Source organism: Pongo abelii, chromosome 19, assembly GCF_028885655.2.
Source record: "Pongo abelii isolate AG06213 chromosome 19, NHGRI_mPonAbe1-v2.0_pri, whole genome shotgun sequence".
In the NCBI taxonomy this organism is placed as follows: Eukaryota; Metazoa; Chordata; class Mammalia; order Primates; family Hominidae; genus Pongo; species Pongo abelii.
The window spans coordinates 32,724,630-32,748,111 of record NC_072004.2 but is presented as its reverse complement, the minus strand read 5'-3'; the positions used below and the strand labels follow the sequence as shown (position 1 = coordinate 32,748,111).

General features: G+C 48.0%; 1 protein-coding gene across 1 annotated transcript in view; it reads right to left on the bottom strand.

Moving 5' to 3' along the window:
* Positions 1–5,262: 5,262 nt before the first annotated feature.
* LOC129051055 (tensin-3-like) overlaps positions 5,263–23,482 on the bottom strand; it is a 158,942-nt gene continuing 140,722 nt past the window's right edge. Inside the window, exons 13-17 of the mRNA XM_063718540.1 lie at positions 17,739–17,868; positions 17,346–17,411; positions 13,764–13,868; positions 10,960–12,827; positions 5,263–10,685 (exon numbers count right to left, since the gene is read on the bottom strand). Of these exons, the coding sequence (XP_063574610.1) occupies positions 12,574–12,827; positions 13,764–13,868; positions 17,346–17,411; positions 17,739–17,868 (555 nt within the window). The 3' untranslated portion in view covers positions 5,263–10,685; positions 10,960–12,573. The remainder of the gene's footprint in view (positions 10,686–10,959; positions 12,828–13,763; positions 13,869–17,345; positions 17,412–17,738; positions 17,869–23,482) is intronic.

Below are 23,482 nucleotides of genomic sequence, written 5' to 3'. Positions count from 1 at the left end.
GCACACCAGCTGACAAATGAATAGGCAGAGCATGGTGTGTCCACACAGCGGCACACCACAGCCATGAAAGGATGGAGCATAACAAGGATGAAGCTGGAACACAGGCTAAGTGAAAGAAGCGAATCACAGAAGGCCACTCATTGCACGACTCCACTGAGTGAGACGTCTGGAATGGGAAACAGAGAGAAGGAAAGTAGCTTCGCGGTTGCCAGGGGCTGAGGAAAGGAGGAACTGGGAGTGACTGCTAATGAGTACAGGGCTTCTTTTGGGGTGATGAAGATGTTCCGGAATTAGATAATGGCGACAGTTCCACAACCTTGTGAACACACTAAAAATCAATGCATCGTATACTTTAAAATGATTAGAATGGTAAATTTACGTGCTATGAATCTGATCTCAATAAATAAAAGTAAGAACATTCTCAGGCTAGAAACCACATGGTAAAAAGAGCATATTTAGAAAGCAACGGCAACCAGCCCGAGGCTCGCACATGCACTCAGGTTTTATACAAAGCGTCTGGGGACAGAGGCAGGCTCTGACCCCAGGTAGACAGGGGATTTCTGCAACAGAGCCTGGAGCACACAACATTCAAGGAGACAGAAGACACTCTTCTGTGCGCTGGTCACTGGAATGAAACCGATGCTGTGATCACACACTGCACCCTCTAGTGCAGGGTTCCAGGCCGAAAGAAAGCTGCCCACCTAGACAGATCAGTGTGTGGCTTCTGAGGAGGCCATTACCTGGACTGCAGGTCAGAAAGTGACACGCAGGGCCTCCCGTGAAGTTCCTCCTCATGAGGAGAGACACATGAAAGTGACATCTAAATTCACATAGCTTCTGGTAGAAATTTCTGATTTGAAAACATGACACCACCAACTTTCAACAAATGCAGGTCCCTCCAGCCCTTGACCACCCATTCTCTCCTCACTGTCTCTACCGTTTGCTCCTCTCCCAACTTTCTTTCCAAGGACTCGTCCTCCCGAGCTGACATCCCTACCTGTCCACCACACTGAGCCTGTGTGATCCTGCTCCAATGTCAGGCCCCTCCCCACCCACCTAGGCAGACAGGCCTGTCCCAGGGGATCTCTGGAGGGGCAGCTGTGTGCCCAGAGGCCGGGAAGGGGCAGCCTGTGCCTCCTGCACTCCACTTCAGAACACTTTCACCCAAAACTCATTTCTCTCTGGAAACTGGTACCCCTGGCTACAGCGTTCTCCAGCCCTGTGGGCTACCATTGCCCCTCACTTCCCAGCTCATCCCCCAAACGTCCATGCCTCCCTTGGTCCAGGTTCAAACACTCTCATCACAGGCATTTCTGTGGCTTCTCCTGGGAAACCATCAACATTTTATTGGGGCCCCGGCCTTGACTCTTTGGACTTTAGATAACTTTCTTTGGTTTGACTTTAGAATTTCTCATGACATACCCTCAACTTCCACCAAACGTTGAAAGCCTTGAGCTCTTCAGGAGTGGTGGCCAGGCCTCTCCTTTCTCTAGCAGCTGCTACAGCTCCCTGGCTCCTGCTCTTCTCTGCATGTATCCAGCCCTTCCCTCAGCACAGTGGAGTCAGAGCCAATGTATGTTTAACTCCAGCACCAAATTTAAGACATTGAGGGCAACACAGATCCATGGTGCTTCCTCTCCTAGCCCATCTAGACCCACAAGGCCTGCTGTCTCCCTCACCTGTGGCCCATGTCCATGCCCCTGCTGATGTGCATGCCTCTGAAATCACAGAGGCCATACCAGTGTGGTGTCCACACATCACTGAGCACACCACACTGCTCACCCAACAATCACCTGTTGCCAGGGAAAGCTCCTCCAAGCTGTCCCAGCTCTCAACACCTCCACTCCCCAGACTGTTGTCCATTCCCAGCAGACAACCTCGCCTGCCTTGCACAGGTCAAGTGATGCCACAGCCAGTGAACTCATTCCCAGTCTGCTCTCTACCCTTCTCTGCATCCTGGCTTCTGCACCAGGCACCCTGCCTTGGACACACTCATGGTGCTCTCAGCCTCCTGCCTCTGTCAATCCAGTCCCTGACTGAAATGAGCTCGGCACATCAGCAGAAGGAGATTCACAGCCGGCGACCAAGCCCCCACTCCTGGCTTCACCAACTAGCCCTCTGACCCCTCAGTGTGGTAAAGATTTGATATGTTAATGCAGGCTGCATGCTCAGAAGGTTGTGCAGCTCATAAGCAGCACTCAGCAAGGGTGAGCTCTGACAACAACAACCATTAGCCATTCCAGCCCTATCCTGGCTTCTGCACGGAGCTGTGCCATCCAATTCAGCTCTGTATCTGCAGTATCCAGCACTGCCGATGTTCAGAGAGGCAGGGAGGAGATGGAGACTGCATCCTGGATCCTACAGAGCCTGCCTGACAAGCACACGTGGCCTCTGGTTTTCTTTCATGAGCTTCCCAGAAGGTGACACTCTGTCTTCACTTCCCAGGTGACCTATTGGAATCCTCCGACTTATGATTAACAAGAGAGCAATATCTTACGTGTACAGGAATAAAGAATGAACTCCCAATACTACGAGAAAGATGGTTTCCTCGCAGCCTCTGCCCACCCTTGGGAAAGCACCGATAGTGCCCATCACTCAGTGGCTCCCCCGCTGCTTTTCCTTCTGCCTCATCCTAGTCAGGGTCCCAGCAGCATCCCAGACTCACTGCTATGAGTTCAGGGGCAATGTACGGCTACTGCTGCCACCAAAGGACAGCTGTTGAGATCTTGGCAGAATTCCCTCAATCAATCAACACCAAATCTTGCTATTGCTCTAACCATTTGGCCTAATTTCAGTGAGAATATATCCCAGGTCACAAATTAGCTCACATTCACACTGACAAAAACAAATACTATTGAATTTTCATAGTATAATTTTCCATAGACTGTCACCATCATGAATCGTAAATTAATTCAACTTTACATGGTGAAGTCTGAAAGAACACAATGTCAAAGGGTATATTTTCCTCGTTAAGAAATCACCACTATGCACTTATAAAGAAACACTAAACACATCTCTGGCTCTTGCTATGTGGAAGAAAACTTCCTGGGGACAGTTGTACTCTCCGCCTAGGCCCTATCAACTGGAGGGTGTCCCCCCACATCCACAACAGGTAGGTGCAGGCAGAGCACACACAGGACATTTGCTGGGGATGCCCTCCTCCTGTCCACAGAAACCTGTTTTCCCAGCTCCTGGGGTCAATGGCTTTCCCTGCACTTTGCGTCAGTCTCTCAGGCCCTAGGGATTTAAATCTGGGCTCCCAGTTCCAGCCAGAGAAACTGTCACTGGGTGTCCACCCTTGACAGGCCTTGACCTTGGCTCCCTCTCTGTGACATGCTCTAATCACACTCCTGGCTCACATAGCAAAGAGGTTACCCTGTCTCTTACCCTGATCCATGGACCTCCATGCCAGGTCTCCCCGACAGACAGCCAAGCTCTAGGTATATGGCTGTGCTGAGGCAACAAGCTGAGGCAGTCTCAGCTTTGCTCGGCCTGGCATGCGTCCCCACCCAGCACAGCGTCTGCAGGGGGAAAGGAGTGCTGTGGAAACCAGCTTTCATCCCCAAAGTAGGTCAGAATTGCTCCTATCAGCAAGATAAACTGAGCAAGTCTGAAGATCCATTAAAGCTCGCTTTTCTTACATAACAGCACAAGCTGCCATTATGTCAACCCTGTTTTTCAAGAAATAGCTGGATGTTTTACATAAAATATCCTCTGCAGTCTGTGCTATGTTAAAAAATTTAAGTAAGGAACACACCCACTAGTCTCTGACACCTATGCCTTCTACCTCACATGCCCTGCCCTCCATGGCATCTTAGATAATAGTAATGGAATACAACAACTGCATCCCCTCTGTCCTTGGACTTCCAGAGAGATTAAGTGACAATTTACATGCAACTGAATGCGTGTTTAACATCAAGTAGCTTGTTTGTCAACACTTAAACACAACTTTAACTATCTAAAGTCCCAGAATCAACAGTACAAGGCCAGAGTTCCCAACTTTCAATAGCAGAACTTGATCTTCAAACAAATCTTTATGCAGAAACCCAATATAAAAACAGAAAAAGATCAAGGTGGGGCTGGGGCTGCGGAGGGTTCTGACAGGAGTGGATGGAGAGAGGCTGGGGCTGCTCCTTAATAACCAACTTGGAATCCTGGAGCCACAGGCATAGAGTTTGAAAGCTGTTGACCCCAAGAATATTGTTACTCCTAAGGTCAATGCCAGCACCAAGAACATCACCGTAAAAGGCAGGAGAATCATTTGCTTAAAGGGAGCGTGCATGTGGATGGTGGTCTCTTAGCCCAGATGGCCGAATGGGGTCAGAGATGCAGGCCGTGAGGGTGCACCTCCATGTAAGGGTCCCTGGCCCCACAAGGACAAAAAACCCAAGTCAAAGAGATTGTCCCAGCTGCCTCTTTTGTATGAACACCTCCCTTTTCCCCTAAGTCATCCACAACCTTTCCCTCCCCTAGGAAGCACTGGCAGCTCTGTCTTGCAGAACTTTCCAAAGAAAGGAGTAGATGAGACAGTCTTGCATGCATAATCTAAAAGGCCTCCCCAGACATTCCTTTAAGCCTGAAAGAGAAGAGCCAGAACACGCACAAGTTCTACTCTTCCAGCCAAGGGCTGAGGAAGATGGTGAGGATGACCCTGTGGGCCGGGCACACAGAAGCGTGTGCATGTGAGGAAGAGACTCTGCTTTTCTTCAGTCCCAGCCTCGTTCTCTCTCACATTTTGGTTCTGTTTATCAAATACTTAAAGTCAGCAGGTGCTCTCTTTCCCCGACTTGGCACAAGTGCAATTGCAGGCTCTTACAGAGAGGCAAAATGAAGTTGCAGCCCTGACTCTTCCAGGCAATGGAGAGAAAGGTTTTACCCAAGGAAGACACAGATGGAAACTCAGCAGGTTTGATCGAGTGCCATTCTGGCCCCCTACTCCTACCAGGAGATGGGCAGAAGAGCACATCTGGGAAGAGGGGCTTGACTGAGATGTGACTTGGAAAGAGGTGGCAGCAAGGGCCTTGTAAGAAGAATAAGGACCAAACCCTCATTACACCAGGGTCTACACACACACACACAAACACACACACACACTGCTGCTCACGCTGGGTGTGGGAAGCTTTGTGGCTCAGGGTCCCAGGAAGACTGTGGGGATGGAGCCCTCTTCCAGGTTCACGTCTCAGGGAATCCACCAACAGAAGAACAGTCAAGGTTGTAGTCCCCATAGGTGGGAATTAGAGTCCAAAGATCTGCAGCTTTGGGGAAGGAATGCAGGACAGGGGCATGAATCATTGCATGCATGTTGGTTAAGTGGGCAGGGTCACCAAAGAGCAATGGAGATACTGACCACAAATAGCAGAGGAAAGTGAAAAGAGATTAAGAAGCACAGCTCCTCTGGACTCTAAGAAGACATAGTAGGCGAGGCGCGGTAGCTCACACCTGTAATCCCAGCACTTTGGGAGGGCCAGGTGGGCAGGTCACCTGAGGTGAGGAGATCAAGACTAGCCTGGCCAACATAGTGAAAACCCCATCTCTACTGAGAATACAAAAATTAGCTGGGCATGGTGGCAGGCACCTGTGGTCCCAGCTACTTGGGAGGCTGAGGCAGGGACAACTGCTTGAACCCAGGAGGTGGAGGTTGCAGTGAGCCAAGATTGGGCCACTGCACTCCAGCCTGGATGACAGAGTGAGATTCTCTCTCAAAGAAAGAAAAAAAAGAAAAAGAAGAAGAAGAAGGGGAGAGAGAGGGAGGAGAAGATAAGAAGAAGAAGCAGAAGAAGCAGAAGCAGAAGCAGAAGCAGAAGAAGCAGAAGAAACAGCAGCAGAAGCAGCAGCAGAAGCAGCAACAGCAGCAGCAGCAGCAGCAGCAGCAGAAGCAGCAGCAGCAGCAGAGGAAGAAGAGGAAGAAGAAGAGGAGGAAGAGGAGGAAGAGGAAAGAAGAAAGAAGAAAGAAGAAAGAAAGAAGGAGAAGGAGGAGGAGAAGGAGGAGGAGGAGGAGGAGAAGGAGAAGGAGAAGGAGAAGGAGAGGAAGAAGAAGGAGAAGAAGAAGAAGGAGAAGACACAGTAACTGCAGAAATACAAACAAGCCATCCACCTTGTAGACCCCTGTATGCATGCACAGGGCACCCCATCCAGTGGGATATCGGGGGTACCCTTCCTCCCAGGAAGCAGAGGAGGCCCAAGGTTTGTGTGCTGACTGGGGGTTGGGGGGCCCCTGAGGACCCAGGACAAATCCAGCCAACTCTCAGCACCTCTTTCACTGTCCCAGGGGGTGATGCTACTTAACTATTAAGGCCACTCTCGTGGACTGATTTCTGCAAACTTGTACAGGACAACATAGAACTTGAGCCAATTCCTCTGATTACTGTCGGATCCGAAAAGTAAGAACACTTAATGAGATGGCGGCTCAGGGACTCGAACAACTCTTTTGACTGCCCCCAATGCCACCCTCACTCTTCTGATGGAGTGTATCAATTTTTTGAAAGTAACACCCACACGACTTGATCCTGGTTTTAACAGAGGGTAGGCCTCTCACACTTGAGACAGGAGGAAGCCGGCACCCCCAGGCCACTCTCTCAGGTGAGATTCAGGAAGATTTGCTGTTTGGTCTGCGATCACACCTGCAAGGGGGTCCTTTGGTGTTTGTGGGTTGGAGGCTTGCAGCCTCAATTCACAATCAAGAGATGCAGAGGGAGGAAATCTCAGGCTCAGAACAGGACTACACGCCCATCTGGCCCGTTTCTGTCTCATACAACTTCAGTTGCCTGATGACAGCTGCTTTTCACTAGAGCTATCCAAGCAAGCAATGCCTAGAAAAGCCTGGTTTGGGGGCAAGACCCAAAGAAATATTCTTCTGCCTGGTGCAGAGTCAAATGTCACAGGGTGGCTGAACACCATGCAAAGTGCCCTGGAGCAGCTCTGGATGCTGGGGGGCAGCACCGCATCTTGCCAACAAGGACCAGGCTGCAGACACAAGGCACTGTGTATACCCAAGCACTCAGCAAAGAGCAGAGCCAGGACTGAAGGATCTGTCAGGTGCCATCGGCCCCCTCCTCCACTAAAATTGTCAAAGTTTACTTCAATTTCCAAATCTTAAAACCCAACAACGTCTGGGGAGGAAAGTTTTCAAATCCATTTTCAAAGTGGCAACACTTGAATGGTCTCAGCTTGATCCGGCACTTCCCAGCCAGCTCTGCACACTGCAGCCAGCGCTTCCTGACACAACATGTCCTCATCGTAGCCCATTCCTGGAGCTCGGAACAGTATTCTGAGAACACGGTATGGCCACTTCAGGACTGTGTCTTATTGCGAAGGCTGCAGACAAATGTGAATCTCCTCTGTCTGCCTGCTTTAGCAGCCCCATGGGAGCCCCAAAGCCTGGACTCTGGGAATGTTCATCAAGGTATCCACTTAAAGTGGCAGAGCCCAGGCCTGGCAATGCCACAGCCCTCGTCCTGCATACTCTTGGATTGGTAAGAGTTTGAGCTGCACTCAAAAAGTCCTAGGTCAAGGCAAGAAACCAAGGACAAGAGTGACAGAGCAGGCCTTCATCTCCAACCCTCAGCCATTCTTGAAGCTTCCCTGCTGCTCAACCCTTCCTCTAAATCTGTCATAGAGTCTTACTCATCTACCTCCTAAATATCTAAAGGCCCCTACTCTCCATCGCCAGAGCCACACCCAAGTCCAGGCCTCCGTCAGTTCTTAGCTGGGGAGTCCAGAAGCCCATTCTCTACTCTCCTTCCTCTCCAGACTCTGCCTCCCCCAGGGAGTCCTCCAGCCCCTTTGTTATCTTTCTGTATCCTCCAGTCATGTGGCTCCTGGGATCCTCACTGTCACCCGGCAAAGGAGCCAGGCTCAGGAAAGGAAGCTGACGTTCCCCGATCTCATGATCCATCACACACAGCACCTCTTACTTCCTCCTGCACACACCAGCCAGGCGGAACACACTTCCACCCCATGAATATGTGCTGCTCACTTATGCCCCATGCCCAGGGCTAGGCATACCCTGTCTGCATTCCCTACCTGCAAGGGCCGTCCTCTTCGTGAATCTCCTTGGATTGTACAGGCAAAGTGGTTGTTTCTCTTCAATTCTTTCCTAATTCCTGGTATACCCCAATTATGGTACACGGTGCACCCTGTGGCAACAACTAATGTATATCTGTGTCTTCCCAATTAGAGGGTCTGCTGTGTTTCTTCCTGCGCCCACCCCAACATCAGAGCCATGGCAATTCCCGAGAAAATACGAGATGTGTGAATATGACAAATGGTGTGTATGATAACAAAAATCTCAGAGTTGGAGGGAGGTATCTTTAGAGTCATCCAATTACAACAGTCCACTTTACAGACTGGGAAAGTCAAAGAGAATGTGGCTTATGAGAGCAAGTAGAAAGCATCCCGATGGGGAGTGTGGCCACTGACACGGATGCTCCAGAGACGTCCAGCGAGGAAAATGAGATGTTCTCCATGGGGCTCAGCAACAGGGGGGTCCAGGGCTTTGCAGAGCCTCCCTGAAGGGTACTGTGGGGAGAATCCTGTCTGGAGGGGCTGAGGCCCAATGGTGGGGAGAAAAAGGAAGTGAGGCCATCTTTCATCACTCTCAGCCATGGAGAGGAGGGAGCAGTGGGATCTGTCTACACGCTGCGTTCTTGGTGGTGACATTACAAATCCAGGGACACATATGTTGCTGTGGGCATTCCCTTAGACCATCACAGCAAGTCTGATACTGAAAAAGCTGGTACATCCTACTAGGGTAAGAAATTCCCCCACCCACAGCCCTCTTGTGTGACAAGGAGGTGGGGCACCCAGTGAGACTCAGCCCAGTCTCACTGAGTCTCAAAGTCTCAAAGAGGAAAGTCAAGGGTATGAGCCCTGTCCTGCACGGTCTCCAGCACAAGACACACTCTGAGTCACAGCTGCCATCGCCGACAGTGTACAACTCCAGAAGGCTACCAGGGTCCCTGGCCTAGCTTCTGATTTCTCTTTGGATCTGCTCTCTTTATCTCTAAAATGGGCTCACAAGTTCTCTCGAGGATTAAAATACCATAGTGAGGCTTCCGGCAGGCTGCCACACTGTGTGCGGTGAGACATTTTTCCTTCTCCTCAGGGACAGCAACCACCCCAGGGAACACTGACACGACTGCCATCCCCCACAGCCATCATCTGCCAGGACCACAGACCCACGGGGAGACCAGGGCCATGTGCTCCTCTCTGTGCTGAAGACGGGGCGTTTGTAATCACTTGCCCACACTGGAACGGATTCAAGGCTGGCTCTTTTCTGAGTATAGAAGCAGAATGTTACGCTCACACATCAAAGCAGGCACTCCCCTAACACAGGCCCAAATTGAAGGCAGCTGCAGAGGGCTCCATTCCAGGACGGCAACCACTGCTAGAGATAAATGCGGCTTAAGTCAACACTTTTGGGGTTTTTAACCAGGCAGGGGCGGGGATAGAAAATGCAGGGGCAGGGGTGGAAAAGAGAGTGCCGCAATACATCATTTTCCCAGCTAAAAGAGAATGTTTCAGAGGCTGCCAAACCTTCCTTAACTCCTCAAAGCATTGGACAGCTCTGAAGACTAAAGCCCTGGTGGGAATGCGGCTGGGACTCCGCCTTTCACCCGCCAGGTGGCGTCCAGTCCAGGGACCCGAGCCAGGCACTGCTGACCACAGGCAAGAGCGAAGGCTGCCTGGAGTAACAGCTCACCAATGCAGCATACCGGCCTCCATGCCAAAGAGAGGCTGAGGAGGGCTGCAGAGTGGAAGAGAGGAGGGAAATTCAGCAAGGATGAGTTTTCTATCCACAGGTGACTACTCTTTCTGAGGAACACCTTCTCAAAAGGACCCAAGCCTGGGGATTCTGCAGAGCTTTGATGGCAGAGGTGGTGATGGCAGCCTCGTGTCTCCCAGGCAGAACTTGGAAACCCTGCAGGAGTGCAGCAATAACATCAAACGCGCTTTGGAAGCCCCTCTAAGGGAATCCAGTGTGCTCAGTGAGAAGGACATGGGAAGAAAAGTTTAAAGATGTGCAAAGATGCTCAAGGAGGTGGGTTAAGTGAAAAATTCAGGCTATAAAACAATGCACAGGCTGATCCTATTATGACAAATCACATGATATTTAGAAATCATGCCGAAAATACACCAGTGACGAGTGCTTCATCTTTAGACGGTAAGATGGGGGTAATTATTCCTTCTTTTTGATAATTTACATCTTCAGAAAGTATTGATACAATCTTAAATGTATGTAAAAGAAAGAAAGAAAAGCATAAAACTCACTCCATTGAATCAGGTACCCCAGACACGCCAGACAGCACATGGGGATGGAGGGGATTCAGGAGGAGGGGATGCAGATTTGAGGAAAGGCTCCGTGCTTGTCTGTAACTCAGGAGCTGGAATTCTCAAGAATGCTCAGGCAGTGGTTCAAGGGAAGGTTGCTGAGATCCAGTTTTGGGAGACGACTCAGATTCCGTGTGGTGGGTTCTGGGCTAAGCATCCGGATACCAGTCCTGAGCTCGCTCTGAGTCCTCCCCTGTCCCTCCATCTCCCTGGGGGTGCTCATGGGCTTCAGATATCATCGAGGCTGCAAGGGATGAACCAGGCGCTGGGAGGAGGCTGCACTCTCACCCACTATATCCCTGAGGAGTCTGGGCGTGACTCTGCCCATAAAGGGGGTCTCTGCTGCTTTATGAAGCCTGGAAGCAGTGATGACAAAGCTGTGAATCTGGCTGCAAAGTGTACCTGGCTGCCTTGGCGCCCTATCCGACTCCTCACCCTCCTGTCTGGGAACCACTCTCTCCAGGGTGTCCTTCCCACTCTGCCCTGTCTTTCTCAGTTTCTTTCCAGAACTCCTATGCACCCACTCCCGACTGGCTCCACCCTTTGCATGGCAATGCCAGACCTTCTCTACTCGCCCCTAGACCCAACTCTTGGTGACACAGAGTCCCAAGTGGATGCCCAGACCATCACCTGCATGGCTCCACCACCTCCAACCACACAGTCCACAGCAGTCTCCCGCCTGCTCACACCACTGGCTCAGAAGATGCTGCCTGAAAAATACACCAATGAGAATTGTGATTTGTAATTTCAGGGCCTTAGATATTTAAAGTTCAAATTGCTTCTCTAATCATTCATTCAAGAAACACGCATTGAGTATCTGCTGTGGACTGAATATCTGTGTCCCCTAAGATTCATACATCAAAACCTAATCCCCAGTGTGATGGTATTAGGAGGCAGGACCTTTGGCAGTGCTCAGAGCATAAGGGTGGAGCCCCTATAAGTGGGATTGATGCCCTCAGAAAGGAGGCCCCAAGGAGCTTCCTCTCCTCACCACCACGTGGAGACACAAGAAGGCAGGAGTTGGCAACCAGATGACAGCTCTCACCAGAATCCGCCAGGCTGGCTGCCTGATCTTGGACTTCCCAGCCTCTCAAAGTAGGAGAAATACACGTTTGTTGTTTAAGACACCCAGGTTATGGTCATCTGTTAAGGCAGCATGAATGGGCTGAGAGGGCCTCTAAGTAAAGAAGTATCTCCCTCTGCATCTTCAGGAGACGCTGAGGTGGCTGAGTCTTTAAGACTGAATTCTGTCTATTTCACCCAGTGATAACGGCAAGTCCTCTACAACATATGGATCTATACACACATGTTCACACACGTAATTCCACAGATTCTCTGTAAAGTTTCATGTAACCCCTAAAGGATGGTGAACACTCAACTGATTTTCTGTCTATATGTTTTCTACATAAAATCAACGTAGGTCCTTCACCACCTGTGAGTGACGTGCTGCAGGAGCCCAGCTTTCAGTTCCCTGGTTGTGACATGGGAAGGATAAAGTCTGCCCCACAGGCAGGTCACAGGCTCAGCTGGGAGCCAGCTTGGGGACAACAGCGGGGCACCCACAGCGGGACTAAGCACAGAGCCGCCCTCCACAGCATGCTCCTCACAGGAGCTGGGGCTCCTCCACACTGTCCACTGGACTTCACTGCTCCCCTCTTATGGCATTGGCACAGAGAACACCCACCTGTGTTTTAGAACCCCTGCCTCCCACATGGTCAATAACCCTCCAGGCTCGCCCCTCCCTTGGCAAGCAAGGAACCTCCCAGCATCACGAGAATGACCTTTCCACAACTCGCTTCCCTGTTCTCCAGGAGACTCGGCACAGCCACCAAATCTTCACCTCAGGACAGAGCGCTGTTCACTGGCTCCCATGCAGCAAGGGACCTCTCTGGTAAAATCTACTCGCCTCAGTCTGGAATTTAGGATGCTAAGTCAGCTGTCCTCAGAGTCCCCATCCAGCTCTCCAAATTAGCCCCTTTCCCCATCTTGCCTTGCGCTGATTATTTACACACTTCACCAGCCACCGCTTCACCCTTCTCTCCTGCAGTGGAAAACATCACCATGTGATAGACAGAGTATAGCTATGCAGACGCAAACAGACGTTACTGGAAAAAGGGCTCTGTGATCAAAAAGTTTGATAATTGTTGTTTGATAAATCTTATGAAATTATTCTCACAGCTTTAAGATTCCAGTGTGCACTGTGATCTTTTGAGAGACAATGTATCATTTTCCAAGAGTTTTCAGCTACATTTCTTTTAACGTGCTGGTTATCTGGAAGGACTGGTGTGCTGAATAATTCACACCAGCAAAGAATACTCTGTTTACTTTACAGGCCAGAGAAAGGCTCTCCCCATCCACAACAACTTGCCCACTAGCCCCAGATTTCATCTGTGTTTTAATGTCCTTACCATCAGCATTCCGTCTGTGGGTCTCCACCTCTGGTCCAGGTGTATTTGCATTGCAACAATTCCTTGAGTTGAAATTCCATCCCACAAGGCCTACGAAGGAGCAAGCTTTTCCCCAGGGCAACAGAGAGGAGCCGTGTGCTGCCCTGGGACACACAATTGGTGTCCTTTCTCACTAACCACAGACACCACCTTCCTGGAGTCATGGGAAGCTCAGCGAGCCACAAAGATGGGGCGCTACTGCAGTTCTTTCCACAACACTTGCTTTTAGCTATTTTACATCTGGATGTAACTAATCTGACAAAAAGTGTTTTAATTTCTTTCCCAAAGCAAGTCTGATTCTCAGTCGGTGGTTGAAAAAGACAAGAGATCAGCATGACATGCCAGGAAAAGCCTCAATTCCCCTCCTTTGAAATCAGCCTCCAGTTGTGTCTTGTGGAGATTCCAGCACACAGCTGCCCCTTCCTTCCTTTCCTCCATCACGCTCCTAGCTATGACCCAATGTGCGTATTCCACAGGTGAACAGAGGACATGTTTGGGTGAGATGGTTTCATGAAAACAGAGATTTAAATGATATAGCCATAAATCAGGAACACTAGACTAACAAGCAAACAGAAATTAAAACAAGATGTCTGTTGCATTTGGGGCCATATAACAGTAGCTAGGCTGGCTGTGGCCAGTGCTTGGCATCCCCATATGCAAAGAGGAAGGGAGGGAAGAAGGGGGAATGGTCCCTGGCATTATACATACACACAAGTTCAGGCCAAGGAGCTCCTCGATATAACTTCACGGACAGCTCATCCACCCGTTACAGCTTCACGAAAAGCCCTGACCCAAACTCACCATGACTTATTCTCATGAAGACCCTCAAAACTCACAACAGTGTCACACAAAGGTGTGATTCTGGACCTCTGAGAAAACAGGGATTTTTTTCTTCTTAGCAGACTGCAAAACACTTCAGATCTTTGAGTGGGCTGTCTTCCCTGCACCCTTAACCTCCATAACTGCACACAAGATGACCACACGCACCTTCTCCATCTGCACTGAGGTTCTCGTACGAGTCCCAGCATATCAGTGGGTCTGTTGTGTTGTAGTCCACAATCACACTGTGGTCGTTGTACAAGTGTTCGGACCCTGCACAGGGCACAGGCAGCAACATTAGTCCCAGTGAAACCCATCACCTCCATCCACCGGACTCCACCATAAGGACAGGTGAGCAGCCTGACTTGAGCAGGAGAGAGAAGCCACTCCATCCTCCACCCTCCTGCCAGGAGCCATGACACTAATCAGAGACTGTGGAGGATTTTCCACAGATAGAACCATAGTTAAAACCACGAGGGGAAAGGGATAAGTAAGCACTGATTTTTTGCCCACTGTGTCCCAGGCTTGGACACTTCTGCAAAACAGGAGTCTTCAGACCACCTCACTGATGAGGACACAGAGGCCCGATAAGCTGTCTCTGAGCCTCAGAGCCCACAGATTTGAATCCAGGCTCCAGGCTCTCAGATCCACACTCCTCCCTTCAAGTCTTTTTAGGAACACCAAGGGGATTTTTAACACACAAGCCATATATTTAAAGGTTTTTGCCTAAATCTATGACAATGAACATAGAAAAAGCATGATTATTTACATAGCTATTAAAAAGGGAAACAAAACTCCCATGGATGTGGATCTTGGTGATGGATCTGGACAATTCACCTTGATGATAAAGGGACTGGTTTCTTTTGAAATATATTTTTTAGGGAAAAAATTTGTTTTGCACATAATACTTGCAGCCTACTATACTTCTAATTCTCTTTTTAAAATGCTGGTTACTTAATGAAGAAATCATGATGGAAATTTAAAAATTCCTTGAAATGAATGATAATAGTGACACAAGTTATCAAAACCTCTGGGATACAGCAAAGCCAGTGCTAAGAGAAAAGTTTATAGCACTAAATGCCTACATCAAAAAGTCTGAAAGATTACATATTGACAACCTAACGTCAAACCTCAAGGAACTAGAGAAGTAAGAATAAACTAAACACAAAGCTAGTAGAAGAAAATAAAAAACAAAAATCAGTGCAGAACTAAATGAAATTCAAACAAAATACAAAAGATCAATGAAACAAAAAGCTGGTATTTTTAAAAGATAAACAAAATTGATAGACCATTAGCTAGATTAACCAAGAAGAGAGAAGATTCAAATAAATTCAATTAGAAATAAAACTTGAAACATTACAACCAGCACAAAAGATCATTCAAGACTACTATGAACACCTTTATGTATATGAACTAGAAAACTGAGAGAAAATTGGTCAATTCCTGGACACAGACAACCCTCCTCGATTAAATCAGGAAGAAACGGAAACCCTGAACAGACTAGTAACAAGCAGTGAAAATGAATCAATAATTTTTTTTAATGCCAATAAAAAAGAGCCCAGGGCCAGATGGGTTCACAGCTGAATTCTACCATCCATTCAAAGAAGAATTGGTGCCAACCCTACTGAACAATTCCAAAGACTGAGAAAGAGGAATTGTCCCTAACTAACTCATTCTATGAAGCCAGTATCAGCCTGATACCAAAACTGGGAAAGAATATAAAACACACACACAAACACAAAAAGAAATCACAGACAAATATCCCTGATGAACATAGATGCAAAAATCTTCAACAAAATACTAGCTAACTGAATCTAACAGCACATTAAAAAGATAATACACCATGATCAAGTGGATTTCATCCCAGGAAAGCAGGGATGATTTAACATATAGAAGTCAATAAATGTGATACACCATACAAACAGAATTAAAAACAAAAACCATATGTCATTTCAGTAGATGCGAAAAAGGCATTCGATAAAATCTAGCATCCCTTTATGATAAAAACACTCAACAAACTAGGCAGAGAAGGGACTTACCTCAAAATAATAAAAGCCATGTATGACAAACCCACAGCCAATGTCATGCTGAATGGGGAAAGGTGGAAAGCATTCCCCCTGAGAAGTGGAACAAGACAAGGATGCCTACTTTCACCACTTCTATTCAACATAGTACTGGAATAGTACTGCCAGAGCAATCAGCTAAGAGAAAGAAATAAAGCGCACCTAAATTGGAAAAGAGGAATTAAAACTGTTGCTATTTGCCAATGATATGATCATATACCTAGAAAACACTAAAGACTCCTCCAAAAGACTTCTAGATTTTATAAACGAATTCAGTAAAGTATCAGGTTTCAAAATCAATGTACACATATCAGTAGCACTGCTATACACCAACAATGACCAAACTGACAATCAAATTAAGAACTCAATTCTATTTAAGACAGCTAAAAAAAAAAAAACTAGAAATATACTTAATCAAAAGGTGAAAGATCCATACAAGGAGAACTACAAAACACTGCTGAAAGAAATCAGAAATGGCACAAACAAGTGGAAACACATCCCATGCTCATGGATTGGAAGGATCAATATACTGAAAATGACCATACTGTCCAAAGCAATCTACAGATTCAATGCAATTCCTATCAAAATACTAACATCACTTTTCACAAAACTAGAAAAAAAAAATCCTAAAATTCATATGGAACCAAAAAGGGGCCCAAATGGCCAAAGCAATCCTAAAAACAAAACAAAACAAAAATCTGGAGGCATCATATTATTGGATTTCAAACTATACTAAAAGGCTATAGTTACCAAAACATCATGGTATAAAAGTAGACACACAGATCAATGGAACAGAATAGAGAATCCAGAAATACAACTGACTACAACCGATTGATCTTCAACAAAGCATACAAAAACATAAACTGGGGAAAGAATACCCTATTTAACAAACGGTGCTGGGAAAACTGGCTAGCCACATGTAGAAGAATAAGACTGGATCCCCATTTCTCACCTTATATTATAAAAATCAACTCAAGATGGATCCAAGATTTAAATCTAAGACCTGAAACCATAAAAAGTCTAGAAGACAACCTAGGAAAAACTCTTCTGGGCATTTGCTTAGGCAAATAATCCATGACTAAGACCCCAAAAGCAAATGCAACAGAACAAAAATAAGTAAATGGGACCTAATTAAACTAAAAATCTTCTGTACCACAAAAGAAATAATCATCAGAGTAAACAGAACCCACGGAGTGAGAGAGAATATTTGCAAACTATGCATCTGACAAAGAGCTAATATCCAAAATCTGCAAGGAACTCGAACAAATCCTCAACAAAAATAAATAATCTCATCAAAAAGTGGGCAAATGATATGAACAGACATTTTTCAAAAGATATACAAATGACCAACAAAACACACGAAAAAATGCTAAACATCACTAACCACCAGGGAAATGCAAATTAAAACCACAATGCAATACCACCTTACTCCTACAAGAACGGCCAGTCATGCCCAAGGCTCTCCTGGCTGAGTGGCTGTGAGCAAGTCACGCCACTTCTGGGGCTTACTGACACAAGTGGGCCTTCTTGTTCCACTATCCAATATCCTGAATTTAAATAAAATTAATCACAGAAATCTCCAAATATGCACAAAGGCAGGAGACTAGTACTACAGCCCCAGTGTAGCCATCATGCACCTTTCACCAGTGTCAACAAGGACCTCCCCGTATTCCACCAAGCTACACACCTTGAATCTTCTCAGGCGTGGCAGAGAAGACTAATTCAACCTTCCCATAGTCAGGAAAACGGTCATCTGAAAAAAAACAATGTGTTTTAACACATTTGTGGAGATGATTAACTGGAAAAGGATGGACTGACTTTGTCCTTTATTCCAACCAGTGCAGCACCACTCGCAAATCTGCAATAAAGACGCCCCATGATACAGAAAGTATAGGCAGTTTCATTGGTTATCCATAATTTTTTCCCCCCAAAGATCAGTGATCACTTTCTCCTGATTTGGGAACAATTTTGTCAGTAGGCTGAATTTCGGAAAGCGGGTAGAGAGGATAGTGAAAGAATCAACCAAGGAGATTCAACCACAGCTGCCCACCAGCACAGGGCTGCCAGCTCCGCGCCTCACCTTTGCTGGCATTGTCCAGATCCTCCTTCCCAAACACCAGCCCGTAGCCCTGCACAGCCCCAGTGTGAAACTGCAGGTGGAAAATGACATCACGGGTGGCCGAGCGGTATTTCTTGTGGTAGCATTTCACCTGGGTTAGAGAGACAAAACAAAACAAAGCAGCTGCAGCGGGGACACATGCTCCCGGCAAGGAACACACTCTGCGGAGGCCAGCACATCAGGGCTTCCTCTCTGGACTCTGGCTGGGAGTTCACGCTTTGGAGTGGAACTTCAGCCCTGGGGGACAGGCGCCTGCAGACAGCTGGGGTGCAGGCAGAGGCACCACACTGCTGCTGCTGGGTGCGGGGCTCCACTGGAGGCTTCAATGTGTTCCCTGTGCTGCTCCTGTGGAACCACAGCTCTGAACACCACTATCGCTAGTCCTCAGAGAGGCCACACCTAAACCCTTTCAGACCACGTGAATGTGCCCTGTTTTGGAACACATCTGAAAAATGGAATTCCATGGTCTCTTTTTTCTAGACTTTAACAACTGATTGTGATAGCTTTTCTTTGATCTCAACGCTCCATGTTGCAACTTAAAGCTTTTTGTTTTCCAAAAAGAAGCAGCTGGTCATTACTGTGTGTACTATCCTAAATGATTATGTGCATGCTGTAATTTAGAGACAGAGACACAAAGAAGGAGGAAGGGAGAGAGGGAGACAGAGAGGGTGTTGGCATTTAGCTTCCCATGCCTGACTGTCCAGAGGTCCTGTCAGGGGTCGTGTGAGACAAGTGTTCAGAATCACCCTGATGTGATTTGAACTCAAGCTAGGGTTCATGAGGTCCCCAGGGTGCAGCTCAAGTACCCTAAATGATTGTGCCAATGAGCCAAAGGGTAGAGCCCCTCCTTGCAGATGCCTGGCATGTGGGGAACGGTGGGCAGAGCAGGCGCCTGAGTGTCCCGACCTGCCTTTATAACTGGGGCCCCCCTGCTTCTTGTGACCATGCGCAGCACTGGCATCATTGGGAGGGTTCTCAGGCCACAGCTGGGAGAGCTGCAGGGACAGGGACACCCCTCACTCAGAGATCAGGGGCAGGACCACCAGGTAGTGGCACTTTCCCAAATCCCCAGAAGGTCGAAGGCCCTGGACAGGCTAGATTCTGCTCTCAGACCAAACCGTGCACAGGCGGGCACCTTCCCCACCCCGAGGCTGAGGGGTAGTGACTAGCAGAGACAGCCACGTTCCCGTAAAAGAGACTTTTCTTGGAGAGAGATGGCTTTAAAATATCACATGCCTCACAACAGTAAATGAGAAGCCACCGCAGCAGATATGATCCAGACCAGCACGCAGGAGAACGTGGCAGGGAGGGCTCTGTCTTCCCTAACCAGATGAACGTCCACCAGAGGAACAAAAGACCCAGAAGCCCAGCCAAGGAGGCAGGGAGCTGTGACTCCAGGCAGACCCAGAAGATGTTTACCCTTGTGCTATCTACAAGGAAAGGGACGGGTAAAGAAACCAAAAAATATAATTAAGACCGTAGAAGGATGTTCCCTGTTGACAAACATGACTGGGTCTCCCTTGTACGGCCTGGCGCTGGCCAGGGGTGCCGTAAACATGGGGCTCAGACTCAGGCCTGGCCTCCAGGGGCCCAGGATCCAGGGTGTTTGCAAGTAGAGAGAACTGGCATTGTGAAGAAATGTTGCCTCAATTTGCTTTCCAACAGCCAATGGCACGTTGGCCACAAATCTACCACCTCTGTCTGAGACTGTCTGACTTCTCAGCAAGACTCAATCAAAGGCTGCCCTTGCAGGGATCCTTCCAGGATGTTCTGAGAGTATCTGGGTCCCTCCTTTGAGCTCCACATGCCCCACACTCAGTACACTGACCACCCCTCAAATGCTTCAACCTGGGGCATATTGTAGAGATCCCCAGAGGGAGGTCCTTCTGGCCAAGGGTAAATCCACACATGCGTCCCCACTGCTAGAGATGATAGCACCCACCTCTCCCTGTCTGCCTTCTTCCCACTGGTGCCTTGCAAACGGGGAGTGAAAAGTGGTTAGGGAAGGGAAAAGGAAAAGAGAGGCCCCAATTCAAGCCAGTCTTGCTCTCAAATTTTATAAATATTTAAGGGAACCAGAGATTTAAAAAAATAAAAACAACAACACGATGTCAGCTGATAGCTCACGCAGCCTGTGCTGACATGGGCACCAACATCTGCCCACAGGAGTCAGGAAATTCCTCAGGAGGCAGCTGTGGGCTCGGTCCTGGCAGGCAGGGAGTGTCCTGGGTGAAAACAGAGGGAGCTGTGGGCTCCAGTACAGGCCGCATAAGGGGCACAGTAGAATCTCCCCAACCGCAGCTCACTGTGCCCCTCCCATCAGTACTGCCCCGCCCAGCGCAGGGCCTCCTTCCAGGCCAGGTCCTGCCCTCCCTCTTCAGGAATCCAGGATGCTCCCCCAGGTCCCCCCACTGCTCCTCATAGCAGCTACACACAAACACACTGCACCTCCCGCAGCAATCCCAGCTCCCTCCACATACCAGAAGGGAGGAGAAGGCAGGCCATGGTGCCCAGGAGGTACAGAGCGGCAGGAGATGGGAATCGGCCTGTCCCAAACAGGTTCCTCTCCAGGCCCCATATGATTCTCCTGTAAGATTCCTATTTTTCACAGCACAAGCTTTCAAATACTCCTAAGGCTCCACAGTGAAAGAAACAGCGGTCTATCCCACTGGCAGAGAACAACTGCTGCCTGAAATCATGTGGCCCTCCCTTCAGGGGTTTCTCTGTGTATTTTAATGCTAACTTTGTTTGCTGGCTTGAGATCCTAACGGCCTCATCATACACACTCCCTGTTTCATATTAAATCTCTTTCCTCTTGATTAAGGGAGGTAAATACCACCCCCTCCAGTCCCCCTGACCAAATCATGAACTGACTCCAGCTTCTTCTGAAAGACACGGAAAATCACAGGATTTTCCCTAACTCGGGGCTCCCAGCAACCACCATCAACACAGCAGGTCAGATCTTGAGACAAAATCCACTCACCAACCAGGAGCCCTCCATAGTGTGCAATAATTATGCGTTATCTACACCAACAAATCTTTTTAGGACCGATGGCAAGAGCTCAGAATTATGCTTGTAATACTTAACAGAAAGAACAATCAACATGGTACTTGGTACGAGGGCCCCCAAATGCCTCCCTTTAAGATATAATAGTAATGCAAACATTTCGTAAAGATTAGAATGATTCAAGTCTATAATTTTCTCTTCATCCCTCCGGCTTTAACTTTATTTACGTGGGTCTCCCCAGAGTGTTTCTAGAATATGTTGATCCTTTGCCTTCAGATTTTAGAATATCTGCATTTAAAATAATAACTCAAAGATGTGCAGTCACAATTTTGTAGCATAGAAAAACGAAATAAGAAATAGCAAGCACTGCAACAAAGGCTGCGCATGGCCTGTCACCATGCTATCATAGAGCCAACCACAAAAGTACGTGGGTGTGATGCCAACATCACAAATCACTGGGAGCACTCAGATCTTCAGAAAGTTGTAGCCTCTTTAGACTTTAAATTCTCTGACTGCAAAATGAGTATTATGATATTGACCTGGCTATGTTGTTATAAAGATTAAATTAGCACTACATATTAATATAATTCATAAATCCAATAATGATATGCTATATTTATATGAATATATTATTTAAAGGGCATAAGCTTCTAGAGAGAGGGCACTTGGTACTCAAAAACATATAGGGTGAATGATGATCTCAGTGGGAAGGCCTGTAAGCACTCTTGCTTTCTTTTAGTCTGATGAGGCAATTCAGAAACCATCGCAAAAATTCACCTGTAGTCCCAGCTACTCGGGAGGCTGAGGCAGAAGAATGGCATGAACCCGGGAGGTGGAGCTTGCAGTGAGCCAAGATTGCACCACTGCACTCCAGCCTGGGCGACAGAGCGAGACTCCGTCTCAAAAAATAAAAATAAAAATAAAAATATGCCTGTGCCCTTGACTGGACTGGACAAGTTGCTGGTGACCAGGAACAGAGCCCTGCCTTGACCTCATTTGCTCCTGGAGTACACCAAGTCGAAGGCAGACACGTGGAATTCTCAAAGAAGTTATCCATCAATCCAGTGTTTAAAGACGCTGATGACTTGCTTAACTTTAGGCCACATAAGTGTATTTTTATTTCAAACTCTCCATCAACAAGAGAAAAAGCACCTTGTACCAAGAGGGTCAAGGCTTAAGGTATCAGCCCCAGGAATGCCAGTCCCCAATTCAGAAGTCAGCCCTCAGGTTCCTATACTCCCCCAATGCCAGTCGTTGCTGGGCAGCTCCTATTCAGATCTGCTTCCCCTAAATTTACTAAGCAAAAGAGCAGAACCCTCAAAGCATCCCTAACAGAAAAGAGTAGCAATCTCACTCAACACTCCACTGGTGGCCCAGGCAACTGTCTACGTAGGCCTCAAGGAATCTGTGAACTCAGAGAATGAGTTACAACCACATATTTGGAGGGTAGAAAGTTAGATAGCTAAGCCCCATAGGTCAAAGACTTAAGTCAGGCAGGGCCAAAACTAAACCATGATTTCTTCGCTTGGAGCCGAAAATGATTTCAGATGTTCGCAATATTGTAATTCATGACCTAAAGCAATTGAAAGGTGGGTAAATACTGGCTGCAAGTGAAAACACAACCAAGTCCACTATGCTGAGACGACAGCATGGATTAAGACGCAGCCCAGTCTAAAAGCGAGAGGAAAAGACAATCACAAAATAATGCTGTGATGTGTCCAACAGAGATCTGTAGAAACCTCTCCTGGGGCAGAGTCTCAGGAGAACACTTTCATTTTCCCTGGCCTTATGTAAGTGCCCTTGGTAAGAAACAACCAGCAACAGCACTGTTTGTTTGTGAAAACTTCTTGAGCAGGCAACACCTTTGTTTACAAGTCAGGTCACCGGAGCAAGGTTCTAGAGCCAGCAACCATGAACACAAAATTCAAGTGGCCGTGGATTTGCCCAAGCAGGGGGAGCAAGACGAAGCATGTGTTTACAAACTCTGGACCTGAGAGCCGAGATCAGGGAGGGAGCAAGCCGGATCAGGCCCCTGGAGCCCTGCCAGACTCCTGATGGGCCCGCATGAATTCCTGAACAGGGTTACACAAGGCCTCGGCTGCCCTCTCCATGGCACTGCCCGACAATGCCATATTTACTAAACCTCTTGAGGTTCTGCCCTTTTGAAAGGAGCAGGCTTAAGAATCTGACTTTTGGCGAAAAGCACGTTGCAAAGATGGGACGGGTCAGGTGTGCAACTGGGAGGGGCTGAGCAGGGATGGGCTGGCTGTGTGGAGGCGAAGGCAGACGGCGAGTCACGGTCAGCTTTGCTGTTGCCTGCAGCAGCTCCACCTGCTAGTAACTGAGTCCAGGGAGTGGCAAGTGGGGCTCTGTTTTCCCAAGTCACTTTCTGCAGTTAGACTTGACTCTGGCCCTTCCTTCTCTGTGAACTTGATGACTGTGATCTTTGCCAGTAAGTCCCAGTGCAGAGGCCCTCATGAGGAAAGCCAGCCAGATGTCCCTGCAGGCAAGGCAGACACCAGAACCACGGAGGGGAAAACTCAAAGAGGACAAGAGGCCTTTCGAAGGAGGAGGATGAAGGATGGCTAGCCCGCCTGGGAAGCCACTTTCCGCCTTCAAAAGTACACAGACAGCCTCAGAAAACACCCAGACTGAGAGCACCAAGACATCTGCAGTCTTCAGGGTGTAAATCTATGCA